Source organism: Prionailurus viverrinus, chromosome B1 (genome assembly GCF_022837055.1).
Source record: "Prionailurus viverrinus isolate Anna chromosome B1, UM_Priviv_1.0, whole genome shotgun sequence".
Taxonomy (NCBI): domain Eukaryota; kingdom Metazoa; phylum Chordata; class Mammalia; order Carnivora; family Felidae; genus Prionailurus; species Prionailurus viverrinus.
Window position 1 is genome coordinate 85982919 of NC_062564.1, and position 20674 is coordinate 86003592.

The 20674-nt window shown below is 37.0% G+C and overlaps 1 protein-coding gene and 1 pseudogene across 9 annotated transcripts in view; both read left to right on the plus strand.

The window, feature by feature from the left end:
* MGAT4D (MGAT4 family member D) overlaps window positions 1–20674 on the plus strand; it is a 60994-nt gene that overhangs the window by 22207 nt on the left and 18113 nt on the right. For 6 of the 9 annotated variants that reach the window (XM_047856760.1, XM_047856761.1, XM_047856762.1 and 3 more), the window contains 6 exons: window positions 2364–2504; window positions 6662–6795; window positions 10136–10182; window positions 16286–16399; window positions 18524–18599; window positions 20125–20239. In XM_047856760.1, the coding sequence (XP_047712716.1) occupies window positions 2364–2504; window positions 6662–6795; window positions 10136–10182; window positions 16286–16399; window positions 18524–18599; window positions 20125–20239 (627 nt within the window). Of the gene's footprint in view, window positions 1–426; window positions 552–2363; window positions 2505–6661; window positions 6796–10135; window positions 10183–16285; window positions 16400–18523; window positions 18600–20124; window positions 20240–20674 lie in introns of all 9 variants that reach the window. The other 3 variants (XM_047856764.1, XM_047856768.1, XM_047856767.1) reach the window with 2 other exon arrangements.
* On the plus strand, window positions 2117–2239 carry LOC125165105 (uncharacterized; annotated as a pseudogene).

Here is a 20674-nt window from a genome sequence, read left to right on the forward strand (position 1 = left end):
TTTTGTGTTTTATGTTTGGAAATTTAGATTTTCTGATTTCTGATTTTAGGACATTTCTCCCCAACCACTAGAACTAAATTAGTACTTGCTCTTTTATTGTGAGACATACAAAAATCAGGTAAGAGATAGCACTGATGCGCCTCTTCTCTGTAGCCCAGAAATGGTCTTCCTGTGTTTTCTGTGTGAAATGCACCGCCTTCGTGTTCCATCCAAAAGACACAGCCATTGCCCTGAGGGTCACTCTGACCCCTCCCCTCTCCCTCTTGCTTATTTCCGTTTCAGTCAGCAAGCAATCCTGTAGGTTGGTAATCCTATGTACTTCACAAATCTGTCCACATTTTCCTATCACCATCTCTGCTGCTCTAGTGAGGGCATCTTCATATTTCATCTGAATGACTGCTAACACTTCTATTTTTCCCTCTCCAGACTTGTTCCCACCTGTCTATTTCCACCATAGACAGTGAATGCTCACTCTACTGTATATCATCCTGCACTGGCTCCCATTTCTCCAGGATAAAAAGTCCTGCCTCTGTTTCTCCTTTTGTAGCCAGGTACTCCCTGCTCTTAATTCCTTGCAACCACTAATCAGTTCTCTGTTCTTATAGTTTTCCCTTTTCCAGGATTCCATACAAATGGAATCATACAGTGTGTAATCCTTGGAGACTAACTTCTTTCACTTAGTTGTTACGTGACCAACTTATATATAAACCATACACATGCACACATGTGCATGCACACACACAGGCACACATTGAATGTTATATATAGCTACATCAAAGCATGTATTTTACTTTTTTGTTATGTATTATAAAAAATTGTATGATACTATTGATACCTATATAAGCATGTACACATATGCTTTCTTTGCAGGTAATCACTTAGTTGTTATGTGACCAATTGTTGCCTTTATATTGCTGAGTAGCATTCATTATATGGTTGTAGATTGGATACAGTTTGTTTATCCTTTTACCAATTGAAGGACATTTGGGTTTTCATTTTTTGGCGATTACAAGTACATAAACATTCATATATAGGTTTTTTTGTTTGACGAGAATTTTCTTTAGCATATATATATATATATATATATATATATCCTGAATACATATCGGATGGATATGTGATTTGGAAATGTTTTCTCCCAATCTGTAGCTAGTTTTTTCCTTCTCCTTGTGATGTCCTTCAGAAAGCAAACATTTTTAATTGTGATGAAGTCTAATTTGTCAATTTTTCTTCTTTATTATTGTGTTTTTGGTGTTATCTTTAAGAACTCTACCTATATCATGGTCATGAAGATTTTCTTTTATATGTTTGTTTTCAATTTTATAGTCTTTGCTTTACATTTAGGTCTATGAAGTCTTTGAGTTGGTTTTTATAAATGGTATGAAGTATAGGTCAGGATTCAGTCTTTTTCATGTGAGTGTCCAAGTATTCTAGCACCGTTTGTCAAAAAGATTGTCCTTTCTTCATTGAATTACCTTTGTACTTTTTTTTAATCAACTGACAATATTTATATGGGTATATTTCTGGATTCTCTATTCTATTCCATTGGTCTGTGTATCTCTTTTTAATGTAATACCATGCTGTCTTTTTTTTTTTTTTGTCTTATTTATTTATTTTGAGAGAGAGAGAGAGAGAGAGAGAGACCAGAGGAGGGGCAGAGAGAGGCAGAGAGAATCCTAAGCAGGCTCCACATTGTCAGCGCAGAACCTGATATGGGGCTCGATCCCACAAACCGTGAGATCGTGACCTGAACCTAAATCAAGAGTCGGATGCTTCACTGACTGAGCCACCCAGCCACCCCAATATTATGCTGTCTTGATCACTGTATTATGTATTATGAATTAAATTAGATAATGTGAGTCTTTTAATTTTGTTCTTCTATTTCAAATTTGTAGAGGTATATTCAAATGAAGGGTACAAGTAGAGTAATTAAATGTTGAGCTACAAAACAAAGTTATAGATACAAACTTTAATGTGATATTAATCTGAATAGCAGATCAGATCAATTATAGCATGTTTCCATTATACTTCATTTGGAACTGACAGTTCTGTTAGTCTCTGGTTATGTAGCTCAGGGTGCTAGACTTAAATATCACTTTTTAAATAAATATGAATCATCACTTCTAGGCCTTTTGGCTAAGATCACATGTATTATCTGTTCTTACAAGTTTAAAGAAATAGGAATAAATAACATTTGAGCTATAAATTATAGCCAAATGATTTTATTAATTCACATTTAATATTATTTCTCTTATATATTGAATACTGAATTAATCTGATAATTACATTATGAAAATTGTACCAAAGAGAGAAAAATCTCTATAGTCATGAACTTAGAAACCCTATTTTTTTCTCTTTTTCAGTTGAGAAGAAAATGAATACATTGGGTAAGGATGAAACAGTGTCTAATAATACATTTGAAGTCCTAAAGTTCTTTTTCCCTCATCTAAGGAAAGTGGGCAGAATTTATCCTGATGTAATCATTGGCAAAGAGAAAACAGGTGGTAAGCAAACTTAGCTTTAGAAAATCAAATATAGATATTTTGATCTTGGGGGACAAGCTTTTAAGTTTTTTTGAACACTTCTCTATTATTATGCATGCTTTTATGTTTTAAAATGTAATCCATTGATACAATACTCTGATACGTAGACCACCAGCCTATGTGGCATTAATTTGGACTGCCAGAAATCAGTACATTATCTGGAAGAAGAAACTAGTTCAGTAGATATTTAGCGACTTGAACTCAAATTCAATTTTAATACAGATGTTTTAAAAAACAAGTCATTATAAGTCACATGCAGATGTGACTTATATGAAGCATCTGGCAACCCTTATCTCCCTTGGTTTTGATAAGTGCATTCTTATTCAGTTGTCTTCCTATTCCCCATCTTTCTGGGGACCAAGGTCAGCAAAGTCTTTACAGAAGAGGTGATGTTTGAGCTAAGCCTGAAATAATGAATTTAACCTCAGCAGGTATTAAAGAAGAGAAAAAACATTTAAGTTGGAAGCAGGGATATTAGGGCGAGTCTGAGTGCTTGCCATTCTCATAAACCTGTCATTCTAATGAGTGAGTCACTCTAGGCCAGCGGCAGGAAATTACAGCCCTTGGGCCAAATCTGCTATTTTAAAATAAGGTTTTGATGGACCTGGTCAGTGTTCATTGTTACTTGTCTATGGTTGTTCTCCCACCACAGTGGCAGAGTTGCGACAGTGACAGTATGGCCTGAGAGACAAAAATGTTTACTATCTGGTCCTTTACAGAAAAAGCTCATTGATCTCTGTTTGATCTAGGTAGTTCCTTGGGAATATGTAGGATTGTTTGATATCACATGCCTCTGCCAAGCCTGTTGTGTTGGGATGGGGATGCCAGACGGCGGTGTTTAACATCTGAATTCTCACAGTGTTCCATATACTGAGTATGTTTTCTTTCATTATCTCATTCGATCCTCACAACCCAATACGATTATCTCTCTTTTACGCCTAAGAAAGTTGAGGTTTGGAGATATTAAGGTACTTCCTGAGGTCACACTTGAGTGTCAGGTTCCCTCTTAGGAGTATTTTGAGTGTGGCATGTAAATGTGTACATATACATGCATGTGTATCTGTGTGTACATATGAGAAAGTGTGTGCTACACAAAAGCTATAGGTAACAGGAGGATGAGGTGAAAGTCATAGAACAAAAATCCATTACATAGAAACCCATTACATATAAAATATTGGATACCAAGAATAAGCACACCCTTGAATAAACATCAGCAAAGATAAGCAGAAGCCCAGTAACTAATAGACCCTAACACATAAGACATTTGTAAAAGCACTGAAGACTATAGCCAGGTCTACTGGGGAATCTGTCATCAGGCTTATTTATTCTGTATTCTGAGTATATCCCAAATAATTTCTGCTCTCTACCCTCTATAACTATTCTCCTTGAGCTTTCATTTCTTGCCCAGTGTAATAGACTTGTAATTTTTCTCATGGTTTTAGTGTTACTAAAGTCAATCCATTCTTCATATCCTCCTCAGAGCTATGTACTAAAATGTATATCATGCTCAACTCTTGCTTAAAGTCCTTTGCTGGATCGTCAGTATATTTAGGATGTTAGCTCCTTGACATGGTATATACACAATAGACCATATCTTTCAAATCTCAAATTTTGCCACTTCTTTTCCTTTCCAGCAACCCCAAACCACTTATAGTCCCCACAGATAGGCCAAGTGATTAGCACATGCTAATCACTGCCTGTAATGAACATACCACCTCCTGTCAACCACACCTCATTTGTCATGGAAGTCTTTATCCAATATGACTTTTCAGCTTAGCTAACAACTTCTTTGTGCAGTCCTCCACGTCCTCAAGGGACCAGCCTCTACCAGGTCTTTACTAAGCCCTGGGAAATAGTGGTGGGCAAGACGTGACCCTCATCCTCCTAGAGACGTGTGAGAAAACAATTACAATATAAAGTGACCAGTGCTATGACAAGGGAAATGCAAGGTGGCGCAGGTAATCCATACTTGGGGAGTTAGGGCAGACTTTCTGGACGAAGGGCATCTAAACTGAGACATGAAGGGTGGAAAGAATTGGAATAGGCTGAATGGGGAAAAAGCACGTGATGGACAGTGGAAAAGTAGAGGATGTTCATCCAGGTAAAAGAAAAGGAAAGGAGAGGTCTAACAGTAACAGCAAGAGGGCCTAGAGAAAAAGTGTGACATATGTGCCCAATTGGAGCTGGAAGTTTGGGGCAGTGAGACATGAAGCAGAGGCCAAATAATAAAGGGGATTGGCCATTCACTTATTCACTCCAAATGTATTGCTGTTATGATGTATTCTAATAACAAAAAGGATGATAAGTACTATGTAAGACAAATATATAGCTGGTACACTCAGCCTCATTTAGAAAGAATGAGTAGAATTGGCACAAGGAGCCTGAAGAAGAATGTTCTAGGCAGAGAAGGAATGGTGTATGTGCAACGATTTGGAGGTGAGAGAGTCCTCTTTGGTCAGTTTATGAAGCTGAAAGATGATTTGTAGACAGTTGAAATAGAAGACGTAGGTTGGGACCAGGTCATTAAAGGCCTTGTAAATGTTTGTAAACACATTCCTTATCCTAAGGCACTGGAAGTCATTCCAGCAATTGCATTTTATTTTTTAGTTTTTTTGTTATGTTTATTTATTTTTGAGAGAGAGAGAGAGAGAGCAAGAGAGAGATGGGCAAGGGGCAGAGAGAGAGGGAGACACAGAATCCGAAGCAGGCTCCAGGCTCTGAGCTGTCAGCACAGAGCCCGATGTGGGGCTCAGACTCACGAACCACAACATCATGACCTGAGCCAAAGTCGGATGCCCAACAGACTGAGCCACCCAGACGCCCTTTCAGCAATTGCATTTTAGAGTGGATCCCAAATTTGAAACTTGATTCCTGCCTCACACCACCCATAAAAATCAGTTCCAGATGCGCTGTAAGCCTATATATAAAAGGCAAACAGTTATTTAGGAGAATATCTGTTATGACTTGAAGATAAATGAAGATTTCTCAACAGGAATCAAAACACTAACTATAAAATAATAGGTGGATAAATTATATTAAAATTAAAAATTTCTGTTCATCAAGAGGTAAAAAGTTGAAAAGGGAACCCAGAATAGGAATTGATATTTGTAATATGCATAACTGACAGAGCATTTATATTCAGAATCTATAAAGTGCATCAATAGATAAGAGAAATCCAGACAACTCTAATAGGGAAACAGGTAAGAGCTTAAACAGAGATTTTACAAAAGAATATCCAAAGACCTATAAACATATGAAAATATGTTCAACTCAATAGTAGTCAGGGAAATACTGATTCTTACTGTTCTCACCAAAGTTCAATAATTTTTTGTTACATAAATGCTTCTCGGTTTGTTGTATACCAGAGCCCTGATTGTTTCAACATGTTTTCCCCCTGGTTCTATTATTGCCAAGTTCTATTATTGCTAAGTTCCTCACTTAGCCATTCTAGAAGTCCTTATCCCTGTCTTAACAGAGGGGAAACTGAGGCTGGAGAGGCTGTGTATCTTGCCCAAGTTCATACAGCCAGGCACTGGTGTTGAGTTTGCGCAGACTTCAGTGATAACAATCTTGGTAGCTATTTAGGATGGCATGAGGTCTGTTCCACCAGTGTTCCAGTCAATATTGGGCAATAAAAGTAACTCAGGGGCATGGATTCATTCCATCAAGTCACTTGGAAATTACTTCGTACATTTTTTTTTTCCACAGATGAAAATATTTCATAGTATTTTTCCTGTTTTGGGTTCCAGTGTGTTCTTAGGAAGAGTAGACAATCGGCCAGTGTGTCACATTTTGTATCCAGTTAGGTAAAAGCTATAATAAACAGAGAGTGGTTACTTTTATTTTTCACTACACTGAAACCCTCCAACATGAGAAAATCTTGGAGACTACTTAATGCATTTACTAAGAATCCATTGCAAATTGGAATTTGCTTAAGCACAAAATGAACTTTGTAATAAAAATTAATAGTAGTTTGGATTATTTTTGTAATACAGTTTCAGACACTCTTTTTTGACCATACAACTAACCCAAGCATAGTGATAAGCATAGACATTAATGATAAATTATGTTTTTTCTCTGTGGTTCAAAATGATGATTCCATGCACCTATGTCTGCAGTCTCTTTTGCGCTGGGTATTTCCACTGTTAGCAGAGGAAATCAGAGTTACCTGAAGCAAACCCTGAATTCTGTTGTCTCCAGGATGACTCTCTCAGAAGAGAAGGACTCTGTGGTGATTGTCTCGGTTGCAGATGTACGTATGAAAAATAAGTAGCTCTCCAAATACCCTTCCTCCACGGTAATCACTGTATAGTTTCAGATGTTTTTCTCAAATTTAAAAAAGCAATTCATAGATGCCAGTTTTGGATAGCAGACAATGTATTTGAAACTTGTTTGGCACCACTGAGAAAATTAAATATGTCAACCTAAAAAGAAAAGATAATGGTTACATGCAGAGAAATAAGATTGCATTGTTAAATATGTTACTAGGAGCCCTGTGTACTATATGGTACAGAAATTATATTTATAAACAGAACATCAAAATTGAAGCTACAGTAGAAAACAAAAACAAAAACAAAAACCCTGCCCAGCCCAATAAAAGGTTGGCATATGAATCAAGAGGTAATTTCTGTTAAATTAAGTAACAATAACTACCATGAATATTGAAGCACTCCTTTCTGTATCTCAAGGATTGTGGACCATTTTTATATACCTTATTTGTAGCCTGCATTACATCCTTGTAAAATAGGTATAGCTCTCCTGATTTTACAGGTGACAAATCCGGGGCTTTATAGAAAGTAAGTAACTTGCCCAGTAATTAATACAGCAGATTCAAGTCTATGTCTAATAGATTCTCTATCTTGCCTCTAATGCCATGTAAAACTATAAAGCACTGCGTAAATATTAATACCATAAAACCTTTTGGAGGGGAATTTGGGAGTTTGTGTTAGATTTAAAATGTCTATATCCTTTGTCTCAGAAATCTCAATTCTGGGAAGTTATCCTAAAGAGATAATTAGGAAGAATTCCAAAATAATAAAAATATGACAGTATGTGACAGTATCTATAGTCGTTGAGAACACAGACTCGATCTAGATTTCTCTGCTTCCTGGCTTGTGAACTTGAACAAGTTCCTTCACTTCTCTATGCTTCACTTTCTTTCTCTGAAAACAGGCATCATAATATTACCTATGTCACAGTGTTGTTTTGTCAATTAGCTACTGTATTTAAAGTATTTGGAATGATGCATGACACATAGTAAGTGTTCAATAAGTAATTGTTTCAAGGATTTTCAGTGCACAATTGCTTTTTAAAAGCATAATATTGGAAACCACCAAAAATGTCTATCAATAAGAGGCTGGCTAAATACTTGTCTACATTGTGATAATCTGCAGTGTAATTGTAACCATTGAAAAGAGAATGAATATCTATATTCGCTGACATGAAATTATGTCCCTATCATACTGTTGAGTGGGAAAAAAGTTGTTAAGCATCTCATTTAACATAATGTTATCTATGTAAAATGCGATAGAAGGAAGGAAAGAAGTAAAAAAAGATATACAGATAGATGAAATGTATAAAGAAAAAAATGAGCAAACCTTGGAATAATGGTCTCCAAAATATAAATAATGGTTATCTCTGGATAGTAGGAGATGTAGGGATCCTTTGTCCTTTCTTTTGAATTTTCTATAATAAACATGTCTTTGAATGCAGAAAAAAACTCAAAATAAGCAATAGAAGAACTAATAGGAAAATATAAATAAAAGATTAAATAGTCATTCTGTCCAAGTTTAGTTTCTTAATATTGGAAGAATATACACAATCTCCAAAATGTTTTGCCACATTTCTGTATATTACATATTACAATCTTCATTTCTTTGCTGCTGACACATGCACATATGCCTTTATAAAATGTTTAGACCAGTGATAAAATATTAGGGACAGATTTTAAAATGGAATGTAGAATGTTTAAGAAGTGTAACTTTAGTACTATGTTTAAAATGTAATATGTTTCAGGGAACCTGGGTGGCTCAGTCAGTTTAGCATCTAACTTTTGATCTCAGTTCAGGTCTTGATCTCGGGGTCATGGGTTCAAGCCCCTTGTTGGGCTCCACGCTGGGCATGGAGCCTACTTAAAAAAAATAAGTAATATGTTTCAGTATGTAACAAATAGCTGGTGATTCAGTGTATGGTTATCTTAAGAACCTTAAGTACTGTCATAGAGTTATCTGTATCATGACAGATATATATTTTTTAATGTTTATGTATTTTGAGAGAGAGAGGGAGAGGAAGAGTGCGCGTGGGGAAGGGCAGAAAGAGAGGGAGAAAGAGAATCCGAAGCAGGCGTCATGCCCAGCAGGGCTTGATCTCAGGCATCCCGAGTTCATGACCTGGATGGAAATCAAGAGTCATGCTCAACTGACTGAGCCACCCAGGTGTTCCTTATGACAGATATTTTTAAGTAAACAATCTGACTATATACATTTCAGGGTACTCAGATTTGACAATACAATTGTCATCATTCAGACATTCTTCAGAATTTTGTTTTGAGAGTGCTTGTGGCCCTGAAGCAATATCATTTAAATGCCATCACTTTTGTAAAAAAAAAAAAAATGCCATCTGAGAATAAACTACCGAAAGATATTTACAAATGAGTCTGCCATCTAATCTAGCGCAGCATTTGATGAAGAGTAGGCAAATAAGGTTTGTTAATGGGCAAAAATTTGGGAATTAGGCTGAGTAATACTGTCTGGAAAACTGTGGTTAATATTGAGGTACATTTAGTACCATATAATACTCACAAAATGAAGACATCTTCAAAAAGAGCAGTTCTTAGGGGCACCTGGGTGGCTCACTTGGTTAAGCGTCCAATTCTTGATCTCAGCTCAGGTCATGATCTCATGGGTTCTTTAGAATGAGCCCCACATCGGGCTCTGACAGCACAGAGTTTGCTTGGGAATCTCTCTCTCCTTTCTCTACCGTTGCTCACACATGCGTGTGTGTTCTCTCTCTCTCTCTCTCTCTCTCTCAAAATAAATAAACTTAAAAATTTTTTTTAAACTTCTTTTTAATGTTTAAATTTCAGGTGGGGGGGAGACCCAGAGAGAGAAGGAGACACAGAATGTGAAGCAGGCTCCAGGCTCTGAGCTGTCAGCACAGAACCCGACATGGGGCTCAAACTCATGAACCACAAGATCATGACCTGAACTGAAGTTGGATGCTTAACCGACTGAGCCACCCGATGTGCCTCTAAAAAAATTTTTTTAAAAAGAGCAGTCCTTAGAAATAAGCCATCCCATTTTTAGCACAAAACTGTTTTAGATACATAGGTTTTTGCATACAAATTTTTAAGTGCAAATAATGTATAGTGATATTTTGTATTGTGACAAAGGAAGAATGAAATATTTTAAGTATTCCAGTCAGGTCTTTTAGACACAAGGATATTTTAAATTATTTTATAGAAAGTGAAAAAATAAAAAAATTCTTAGGACACAATGACATTCCACACATAAACTAGATTTACATGTAGCAAACGTTATCAGTAAAACTATGAGGCATGCTTAATTTCAGTAAAATATTTTTCTCATTTTCAGAGAAATGAAGATTATTTAAAATCTGTTGTTGACATGATTACAAAAAGGTGAGTGCTGTCTGATAAGCTTAAAAATAGCTGTTCTTTCATTTTTTTCTTTTATTTTTTCTGCCCAATTATTTTATTAGTGATCATATTCTTCTTGATGAGTGTAGCTGTGTAGATGGAACTACTTAGAACTAAGGGTAGTTCTAAGCTGTGATGAAGTATAGCTTACAACTTTCCCCAATTTTGTAGGTTATCTGCCTCATAAAATCCATCTTTTTCATGTTATGATTGTTATATCTATTCTCCCTGAAATCCACTTCTTCTGAGAGAAGCCTACTAGATTATTTTTTAAGCGATCTTGTGTTCCTTACCATATGAAGTTACATTCTCCGCCTCTGCTTATGATCTCCTACTGGACGCAGCCCAGGAGAAGCAAGCACATGCTGACGAATGTACATGAGGTGATTCATCCAGCAAGACCCTATGGAATTGGTCCCAGCCTGTTAGATGTTTATGTTCACGTGGGTGATACAACTGGTAAAAAACAAATCACAACAAGGAAGCTGGTGTTTCGCATTGGTATGGGGAGAGCAATATGAGAACATGTAGAGGAGGAAGTATTTTATTCTGCCTGCAAGATATCAAGAAGGTCCTTCCTGAGAAGTAAGTAACAGGCTGAGTCTAAAGGTGTGAGTAGATCTTCTTCAGGTGGATCCAAAGAGAAAGGGAATGCCTGGCAAAGAGAATTGCTTGAGAAGGCAGCAAGGCCAAACAGGAGTATGCTAGAGTTTTGGAAATATAAGTATATCCTGAGGTGTGGATATTTGGGCTTGAGGAAGAAGTATCAGTGGGAGTTAAGGCTGGCTGTAATAAGATCATGAGGAGTCTTGGATACCATGCTAAGGAATATGCACTTGATTCCACAGCCCAGAGTTGCAAAACATGGCCTTCCAGCTGAATCTGGCTACTAGACGTGTTTGGCTTAGACAGCAAAGTGTTCTGTGGTTTTTTGTTTGTTTGTTTCCTCACCCAATAGCTCAAGGGGATGAGGCAAAGTTATTTTAGTCAAAAGAATTCCAGCTAATAAGTGTAGAATGAATAGAATTAGAAAATCACCATTTTGAAAACAACTGAGTCAGGCATGTCATTAAGTGATGGGGAGCTTTACAAGGAAGGTGTACTAGCCAGCATCCAAACAGGAAAACCTTTGGTAATTCAGATAGAATTTGATACAAAGAACTGGTCAAAAAGTGTTTACAGGGGCTGAGAGAACCAAAGAGAGAAGAAAGGAAATGGGAGAAGCATGAAGGGAGACAGGAGTATATATACCGCAGGATCTGATGTTGGGCTGCATCTGCTGCTGTGTTGTTGAAAGAGCCACGATCGCAGGTTTGAGCTGTGCCGCCTTGCTCAGCTGGGATCTCCAGTTCTCCGTCGCTTCCTGCTACTCTATCCTGTTGCTGCTGTGGCCTTCACCAGAACCTGAAAGTAGGAAGATTACCCTCCTTGTTGACTGCCTTCCAGTCTCTTGATACTGCCTCCCATGGGCAGAACCTATGTGGAAGGTGTCTAGCAAGGGGGCCTGGGATTGTGGCGTGCAGGAACCCTCCCCCTATAATACCTGGGAGAACAGAAGTGTGAGAATGGGGGCTGAGGGCACATGGGCAATCCGCAGGAGGGGGTCAAGTGCCCCCACCTGAACCTGTGATCAGTCACAGCACCCCTGGAAGTGAGACAGCGAGACAGTTTGTGCCTTCTGTTGTGATGTGAATGAAATACACCATGAAACAACTCTAGGGAATTATTGCCCACCACTCTCCAAAGTATAACACAACACAAACACAAAATACGACATCTACTTTAAATCCAAGTTTGGCGTCTACACAGTGAACAAAGGAAGCAGTCTGGAGTAGCCACCAGAATGAGGACGGAGGACATTCTGTAAGACAGGTGACCCCGTTCTTTCAATAAGACTTGTTTGAGAGCAAGAATAAAAGAGAAACTGAAATGATCGGTCTGGGTAGTAAATTTAGAAAAGAAGCAAGAGGTAACAGATTACAACGAGGGGATCTTATGTGGATGGTTATTTGAACACTCCACCTCCCCCACTGAATACTTGTCAGGCTCCTGGGGACATGTGAGTTATCAGCTGAATATTATGTGATATTACATAACTATTCTTAGTCTTGTAAGGTGTGATAATGGCATGCAGTTATGTGAATAAATGCCCTTTTTTGATTTTGACACTGAAGAATTTAAGGGTAAGAAATGATATCCAGGATTTGTTTTAAAAAACTTCAACAACAAAAAGTGGGCAGTATGGATGAAACAAGTGTGGTTAAAAAAAAAAAAAATAATGGTTGTTGAAATCAGATGATTTGAGATTCGTTGTATTCCCACTTTTGTGTGTGTGTGGTAATTTTCATAATAAAAGTTTAAAGAATTGAATTAGACTATTTTCAACAAGCTTGATGGATGGGGAGTAAAGTTAAACACAGCAGCCTGAAGGAAAACTTGTGTTAGGGGAGGTCTGGAGATGGGGGCTCCGGGAGTGGTTTTATATGTGATCTCATCCATGGGAGGAAGCTGATGGACAAGGTCTAGGGGCAGTGGATACCAGGCACGTGTGGAAGGAGTTTTAGGCAGGACTAAGCTACGATAAGGGGGAAAACAATAAGAATAGGTGAAGGAGCAGAAAAAAATAATTAGTTTGAGAAAGGAGGGTGAAACTAAAGAATTCCATCCTTAAAGGCTATTCCCTGTGAAAGAAAAATAGTATGTTGAGAATGAGGGATTTATTGGCAGTGAGCTTGAACTGCAGAATGGTAGTGAAGCCTCGAAGTAGATGTTGTGTGTGGAGGGAGATAGAGCTGGGCAAGATTAATGAAAACACCCATATATGTCTGTTTTTTCCCAAAAAAGATTGCCCAGGAGAAAAGTTGCCTCATACTTGAAATGTTCTCCTAATCCAGGATATGCTCTCTTGGTTGCTTTACTCTGCATAATAATCCACTATTTGGAGAATACACATTAGCCTGAAATGACTTCAGTCTATACTAGGTTGGTCCTTATAAGGGAGTCTTAATAGGATCCGTTACAAAGAAGGTAGAGGTTTATAAACAATTCCTGGGGATGTCTTTGCATAATTGCAAAACTTTTGAAGATGACTTTAAAAAAGAATTCTAGTAAATGGTTACTTGTGGAGATCACAAAAATATTACTTGATGTATAGGGATACTTACGTTTTGCTATAAAATGTACAAAGACAATGTCACTAACTGGTATTTTAGCCAGGCTTGAAGATCATGTGTATCAGAGAACTGTATTAGATGATTCAAAAAGATTCACATGATGATAAGGATATTAATGTTAACAATACAGCCTGAAGGGTTGGGATACAATTTTATTTTTTGTGAGACTAGAATAAAACTATAATTTAACATTTTAATGTAGACTCATAACTTCTCATTTATATGCCTACATTTTTCTGTATTTAATTTAGCTCAAAACCCTCTTTCTAGGTCTTATTATTGGGGTTAATGAGAGATTGCTCTATATGTTATTGACCCTAAATTTGAGACTATATAGTAATTGTTAAAGGACCCAACTAAGGTTATATAAAACCTTATATGAAACTGTATGTAGCTATGTGCTTTATATAAAAATATAAAGCTGTATGGTTTCCATACTTTTATGACTGTAAGGTAAAATTATTCATTTATAATGGCAACAACATACAATTATACTATTTTCTCTAGTCATTGGCAATTCGCAATTCTGGTATCATTATCTCCAGGACTTTTGATGCTATCCGTAACCTAATAAGCTAGAAAAGGTTTAAAGAATCCTAGAAAGATGTCACCACACAAGATTCAAGGGTCTTGCTTAAGACAGACTGAAAAAAAAAATGAGCCTGGAATCTTTCTCTTTATCAGTAATGGGAAATTATACCGTCAAGATAGAAATTATTTGTAACTGGGCCTTTGTTGTTTTGAGACTTTGCGTGAAATTTTCTAGAGGACAAAATTTATAAGCTTCTGCAATCCTATTTTTTGATGATTGTATATGCTGCAACTTAATGTTATTTTCACGTACCTCTGCTATTCTAAATTGCTGTACAAAGTTACGCAATTTTACTTTTTTAAAATGTAGGTATTGTGTTACTAATTTTTACCCCAAAGCAAGCAGAATTCCTCATTCTTTTCTTTGATCCAGCATTTTCTACTCTCCAAGGAACATACTAAAATTAGTGTTTAAAAATCTTTCCAGTTGATACACCATAAAATCAGAGGATTCAGGAAGACTTTCATCTCCTGCACTTCCCCATTTACACTCCCACCTAAATAAATAATAAGTCAACAAACAAACAAATAACCAGAAACTCTTCCACTGATGCATAGAGCCTCGTTAGAATCGAGTTACCTGTAGAACAGTTCTTTCCCTGGAAGGGAGTGTATCGCTATGCTAGGTTTACAGATGAGGAAACTGAAGGTTAGAGCAAGTAAATAGCTGGTTAAAGTTTGTAAGTGATGGAAGCAAAATTAGCAGAGACCCTTTTCTGGGTTCAAACCCCACATTCTCGGTAGCACATGCTGCCACCCCATGCTCATGATACACACCAATTTCAAACATTTGGAAACCATTTTAAAAGCAAACAAAAGGAATAAAATTGTCTGCATTCTAATGTCACAAGAAGGCGACACAAGCACTGTGATCAGGCGCCAACAGACTTTGGAAGAAGGGGTGAGATGATGATGTGCATTTGTTATTTGTGTAACGGCATGTGGGCTGAAGAGCCCGAAGCAAGTTTGTACTTTATGGAATTATTCGCGGTGAATATAGCATGATGACTCAAATTCCAACAGTGTTGTTGAGGGAGATGTGTTATCTAATACATGGTAACTGAGATTCATTCGTATTGGAATTGTGCAAAGTGAGAACTGCCTTTTTTGCACATAATTGAGATTGTGCATGTAAAACTCTGCCCTGCTTTTTCACCTATTAGTAAAAAACAAACATTTTCTTGAGACTTTAACATTTTAATAAATAATGTAATGCCTAAACATAAATCCCACTTAAAGTCGTATTCTCTCTAAAGGAAAATCATTCAAAAGGCTCTACCTGGTGTCCCACCCTTTACCCTGATGGTGGAAGATTTGCATAACAGCTTTTGTGAGCCGTGTGCTGTGCATTTTAATGATGGTCTATAAATATTAACTTAGAATTTTTTTTAATTTTTAATTTTCTTCAATTTTAATATATATTTTTATTTTATTTAAATCCAACATACATTGTATGTTAGTTAACATATGGTGTGATGAGAGTTTCAGGAGTAGAATTTAATGATTCGGCGCTTAACTTTTAACACTCAGTGCTCATCCCAACAAGGGCCTTCCCCAAAACCCATCATCCATTTATCCCATCCCTCCACTCAACAAAATAAAGATTATAAAAAGCATACATAGTCATCCAATGAATGTGGACAAGAGTCACCTTTAATCTTTGCTTGCTGTGATGAGTCTATAGTTTCAGGAGCCACAGTGCTGTTATCCAGTAGGAATCTTATTAAACTCAAAAGTATGCATTTTTTTATTTTTTAAGTTTATTTATTTACTGAAAGAGAGAGAGAGAAGAGATGGGGGAAGGGACAGAGAAAGATGGAGAGAGAGAATCCTAAGCAGGCCGTGTGCTGTCAGCGCAGAACCTGACGCAGGGCTCAAACTCACAAACTGTGAGATCGTGACCTGAGCCCAAACTAAGAGTCAAACGCTTTACTGAATGAGCCACCCAGGTGCCCCAAAACTATGCATTTTTAAAAATCACCTAATGTTCTAGGCTAACTCACTAGTTTCATTATTTTGAATCTTTTAGTGTATATATATATATGGTTGTAAACTTGCAAAAATTTAAAGTGCCTATAATTTTTATGAAAATAAATTAATTTTATATTGTATATTTTAACTTTTTGTTATATTGTGCACTAATTTATAAAAGAAATAGTTTAGCTAAAAAGTATTAGTTTCATAATGTGGATATCATGTATCAACCTGTGAAATAATTTGAATAAAAATATTACATGGACGTGCATGAAGACATTCTTTTTAAGTATTTGTTCATTTGGTAAATCAAATATTCAATTACAAACTTCCACTTCTGTTTACAGATTCAAAAGGCAGCTGAAGTCTGGATCCTTGGAAGTCATTTCAATACCTGCCTTTTTTTATCCAAACATGTTACACATCAAGCAGTCAACTGAGGACTCAGGAAAATTAGAGAGGTATCAGGGCACCCGGGTGGCTCAGTCGGTTAAGTGTCTGACTTCAGCTCAGGTCATGATCGAACAGTCTGTGAGATCAAGCCCCGTGCTGGGCTCTGTGCCGACAGCTCAGAGCCTGGAGCCTGCTTCAGATTCTGTGTCTCCCTCTCTCTCTCTGTCCCTCCTCCATTCGCACTCGGTCTTTCTCTCAAAAATAGATAAACATTTAAAAAAATTAGGTATGATGTATTAGAACACAGTATTCTCAAATAACAAACTTCATCAGATGTACTGTTGGAACCAGCATCTAATAGATCCCATTTCACAGTCAGTTCTTGCAAGAATGACTATGTGTGTGCCTTCCCAGTCTGTGTCCAGCGATGTCAGGTTGGTAGCATGAAATCAGTGATGGTAGGAGCAACTACACTATGGAAATGGGCAGAAGCTACAAATCGTGGTTCATCCCCACCCCACTCCCCAGAAAACATTTACCACCAGCACTGGATTATCAGTGTTCACATGTTCAGCTGATAATTAGCAAGGGCATAATGATGGGGGAAAAAAGCCTGGGGTTATAAATTATTACACGTGCCTTCTAATTCCAGCTTTTCTGTTTGTTGGTCATCCTGGCAATTTAGCCTTTGTTTTCTTAGCTGCTTCCACTTTCTGGTGTGTATAATAAAATCTATGTTGTATATTTGGAAAAATCATGGTGAGAATAAAATATGATAGTATAGTATTTATGAAAGAATTTTGAACAATTAAAAGGTTTGTATGTGTACAAAGGAACACTACTGTTTGATTATAAATGTGGAAGGTATTATAAGAAATGAAGTAATTCGGTTCCTCAAAACTTAATAGAGTAAAAGAAATGCCAGAATTCAGAAAAAACATCTTATCCCAGGAAACTCATTTAGCTCTGTTTTGTTTTACAATAATAAATGGTATGTCAGAATCTGGAAATCTCTTAAGGATTTTGTTTTAATTAAGTAGTCAGTTTTTAGAGTCATAAAGCTGGGAGGCATTCTAGATCCTGTTTTTCCTTCTGCCCTTTATGTCTCTATCATTTCTTCTTTAAAAAAAAAATCTCTCTTGGAGCGCCTGGGTGGCTCAGTCAGTTGAGTGTCCCGACTTCAGCTAAGGTCATGATCTCACAGTTGGTGAGTTCGAGCCCTGCATCTGTCTCGCTGTTGTCAGCGTGGAGCCTGCTTTAGATATTCTGTTTCCCTCTCTCTCTGCCCCTCTCCTGCTCACACTCTCTCTTTCAAAAATGAATAAACATTTATTAAAAAAAAATATTTCTCTGCATCATCCCTCTCCTTCCCATTCCTCTGGTCTGGACCATTCCTCTGCTCTGGACCATTCCTCCGCTTCAGGCGATTAATGATCTATTTGCTTTCCCTAAGCCTCACCTAGCCTGTCTTCCAATTTATTCTCCATAGTGTAGACAGAAGAATCATAGGAGAGCAAGTGCAAAGTTTCCTTCATGATCTGGTCTCTTCCCACCTTACCATCGTCAGCTTCTTTTCCATCCATTCTTGGTGCTGTAGATCTGAGGTGGCAGGCTCTCTCACATGCTTCATGTCTTTGCGATACTGGTCCTCTCACTGAATGCCCTGCTCCCTGCTCCACCCGCCCTGTCTTATGTTACATCATCATTGCCAACATCTTTGTATATCACTTATCTAATCATTCTGATCTTATTACTTTTCCATATTTTCATAGAAGATTATGAAACCCAGAAGGGCGAGAGGTGCATTGTGTATTGTTCTTTGTATCTTAAGGAACTGGCCTTGCATCTAGCTTAGTGTTAAATTAGAACCAAGTTTCTTCTTACTTTTATTTGAACGAGACCTAAGATGAGAAAGGATATTAACTTTCTTGTACAGATCAAAAATTAACTGACCAAAACGTAAAATTAATAGATTGTGCTTATTCTAGTTTAGCGATGGCAGATATCGGCCACTAAATGAAGATGGGAACCTTTTTGGTGTAACTTTTCAGTGTAACACTCAATTTCACTTACTGTAGACAGTACTCCATGTTAGCAAAGGGCTAAACAAAGTTTGTGTTTAATTACTGGTGTGCTTATAAATAATTATGTAAGAATGACAAATATTAACAGATTTTATTATTTATCTTTAGTTGGCGCATCAAACAAGTACTGGATTTTTGTTTTTTGATGCTTTATGCCCAACCAAAGGCCATGTATTATTTACAGGTAAGACCTTGGTATATATATGTATAATTTAAAGTGGAAGTATTATGTTTTCCTTCCTTCCTGCTTGTATTCCTCCACCTTACTTTGTATTCAGAAAATAAGAAAATGCCAAAGAAAATGCCAAAAGGAAGTTGAAAGTTGATTTGAACTAAGTCTTCTAGCGGGGTTTACTATTGACAGAGGATATCATAGTTACCTGAAGCAAACTGAAAAGAACTTCTCAAATTAGAAAAAAATAGAAATTATGCTCCCTACATTTCTCTCCCCGCAAATTTATTACATTAAACAAACATTTTAAACACTTAATATACGCCATTGGTACCCTACATTGTCTCCTCTTGTATTTTATGTTCTACCCACTTCTACAGTGCCTTACTGTATTTCTTAAATAAATAAACTGTATATAGTTTGGATCCCCTGAATTCTGGCATATTGTTAAATAAAGAGTTTTATGTTTCAGCCGTGAGTATATACTTCACTATATGTGACAATGTGCAGTTGTAAGAAGAGTTTGTAAGATACCACTGGAGATGAGAGAAACGTTAGAAAAAAGCCTGAAGCAAGGTGTTTCTCTTTTACCGGAAGAAAAAAAAAAGAGCCTTTTGATTTCTGGTTAACAGAAACATGAGATCCACCCAATGTATTCTTCCCAATTTGAAACAATGTGATTCTAGTTTGTGCTTTGGTAACTCGCTTGTGGATTTCCACATTTTTCTGAATCATTTAGGAGGCCCTCTTATTGTATAGATTACCCATAATATGTATGAAATTAAAAAAAGAAAGGTCTAGGGGAGCCTGGGTGCCTCAGTATGTTAAGCGTCTGACTCTTGATTTCGGCTTAGGTCATGATGTCACAGTTCATGAGATGGAGTTTCAAGTTGGTCTCCGTGCTGCCAGCACAGAACCTGCCTGGGATTGTCTTGTCTCCCTCTCTCTTTCGCACCCCGCACCCCCCCTCTCCCCCCCGCTCGTGCTCTTCCTCTCCCTCTCTCTCAAAATAAATAAATAAATATTTTTTTAGGAGAAAATTCTAGTTTCTCTTTCCCCCTCTCTTATGGAGAGCTATTCTTAGGCTTATGTGTACCAACATTCATCTACCCAGCTAGTTGTGGATGAGAGTGCCAGTTCCCTTTCGTCATCTCATTGCCAAGCACGGTCCCTGGTTCTCTGGTGACAGGACCTGGCGCCTATCATCTCAAACATAAAGCTAGTGAGGCTTAAACTGGGAACGGAAGTATTTGTAAGGATGTAAATAGATTCGGATAAATAGATTTTTTTCAATGAGGATTTAGATTGAGTGTTGCATATTACTACTTAGGAAAGAAACCTCATCTCTAGTCTCAGAATCTCAAAGTGAAAACTAACTAATAGTAAATACCCTCAGTGAATTGAACTAAAAATAAAATAACCTCATAAAAACTGGTTTTTCAGTGTATTCTATTGAGAAAGTATTTTCAGTTCTCAAGCAAATGCAATTTATTCAATGGAAGCATCAAAGGAACTAATGACTTTTGTTTTTTTCCAGCTAGAAGATGATATCATAGCTAAAAAGAGGTACTTTACAAAAATCACAGATTTTGTGCATAATATCACTTCAAATAATTGGTTTTATATTGAGTTTTCAATTCTTGGATTCATAGGTAAGCCTTGTATTTTCTAGCACACAATAATCCTAAACTTTCTTAAAAACTTACTAGTTTGTTACTTAATGGAAAGGAATGGCATGATTTCTGTAAAGATACTGTTAATTTAACAGTAAGATCAAATTCAGGTATCTTGAGTTTCAGTAAATGTATTTTTAAACCAATCTTTCCGAGATAGACAATATAAATAAGCAGCCTATACATGTGATGAAAATGTAAGAAAGCTACTACTTGCTAAATGCTTGCTGCAAGTCTGGCCCACATGTTAACTCAGTGACTAAGGGGTACTGCTCTATTTTACATGAAAACTCAAAGAGTTAAAGTTGTAAGAAAGGAATTCTGATTTAGGACTACCGTACTCTAAATTCCTGGTAATTTCCAGTATGCCAAATGTGACATACTTAGAAAAGTATAAAAATATGTGAATCATAC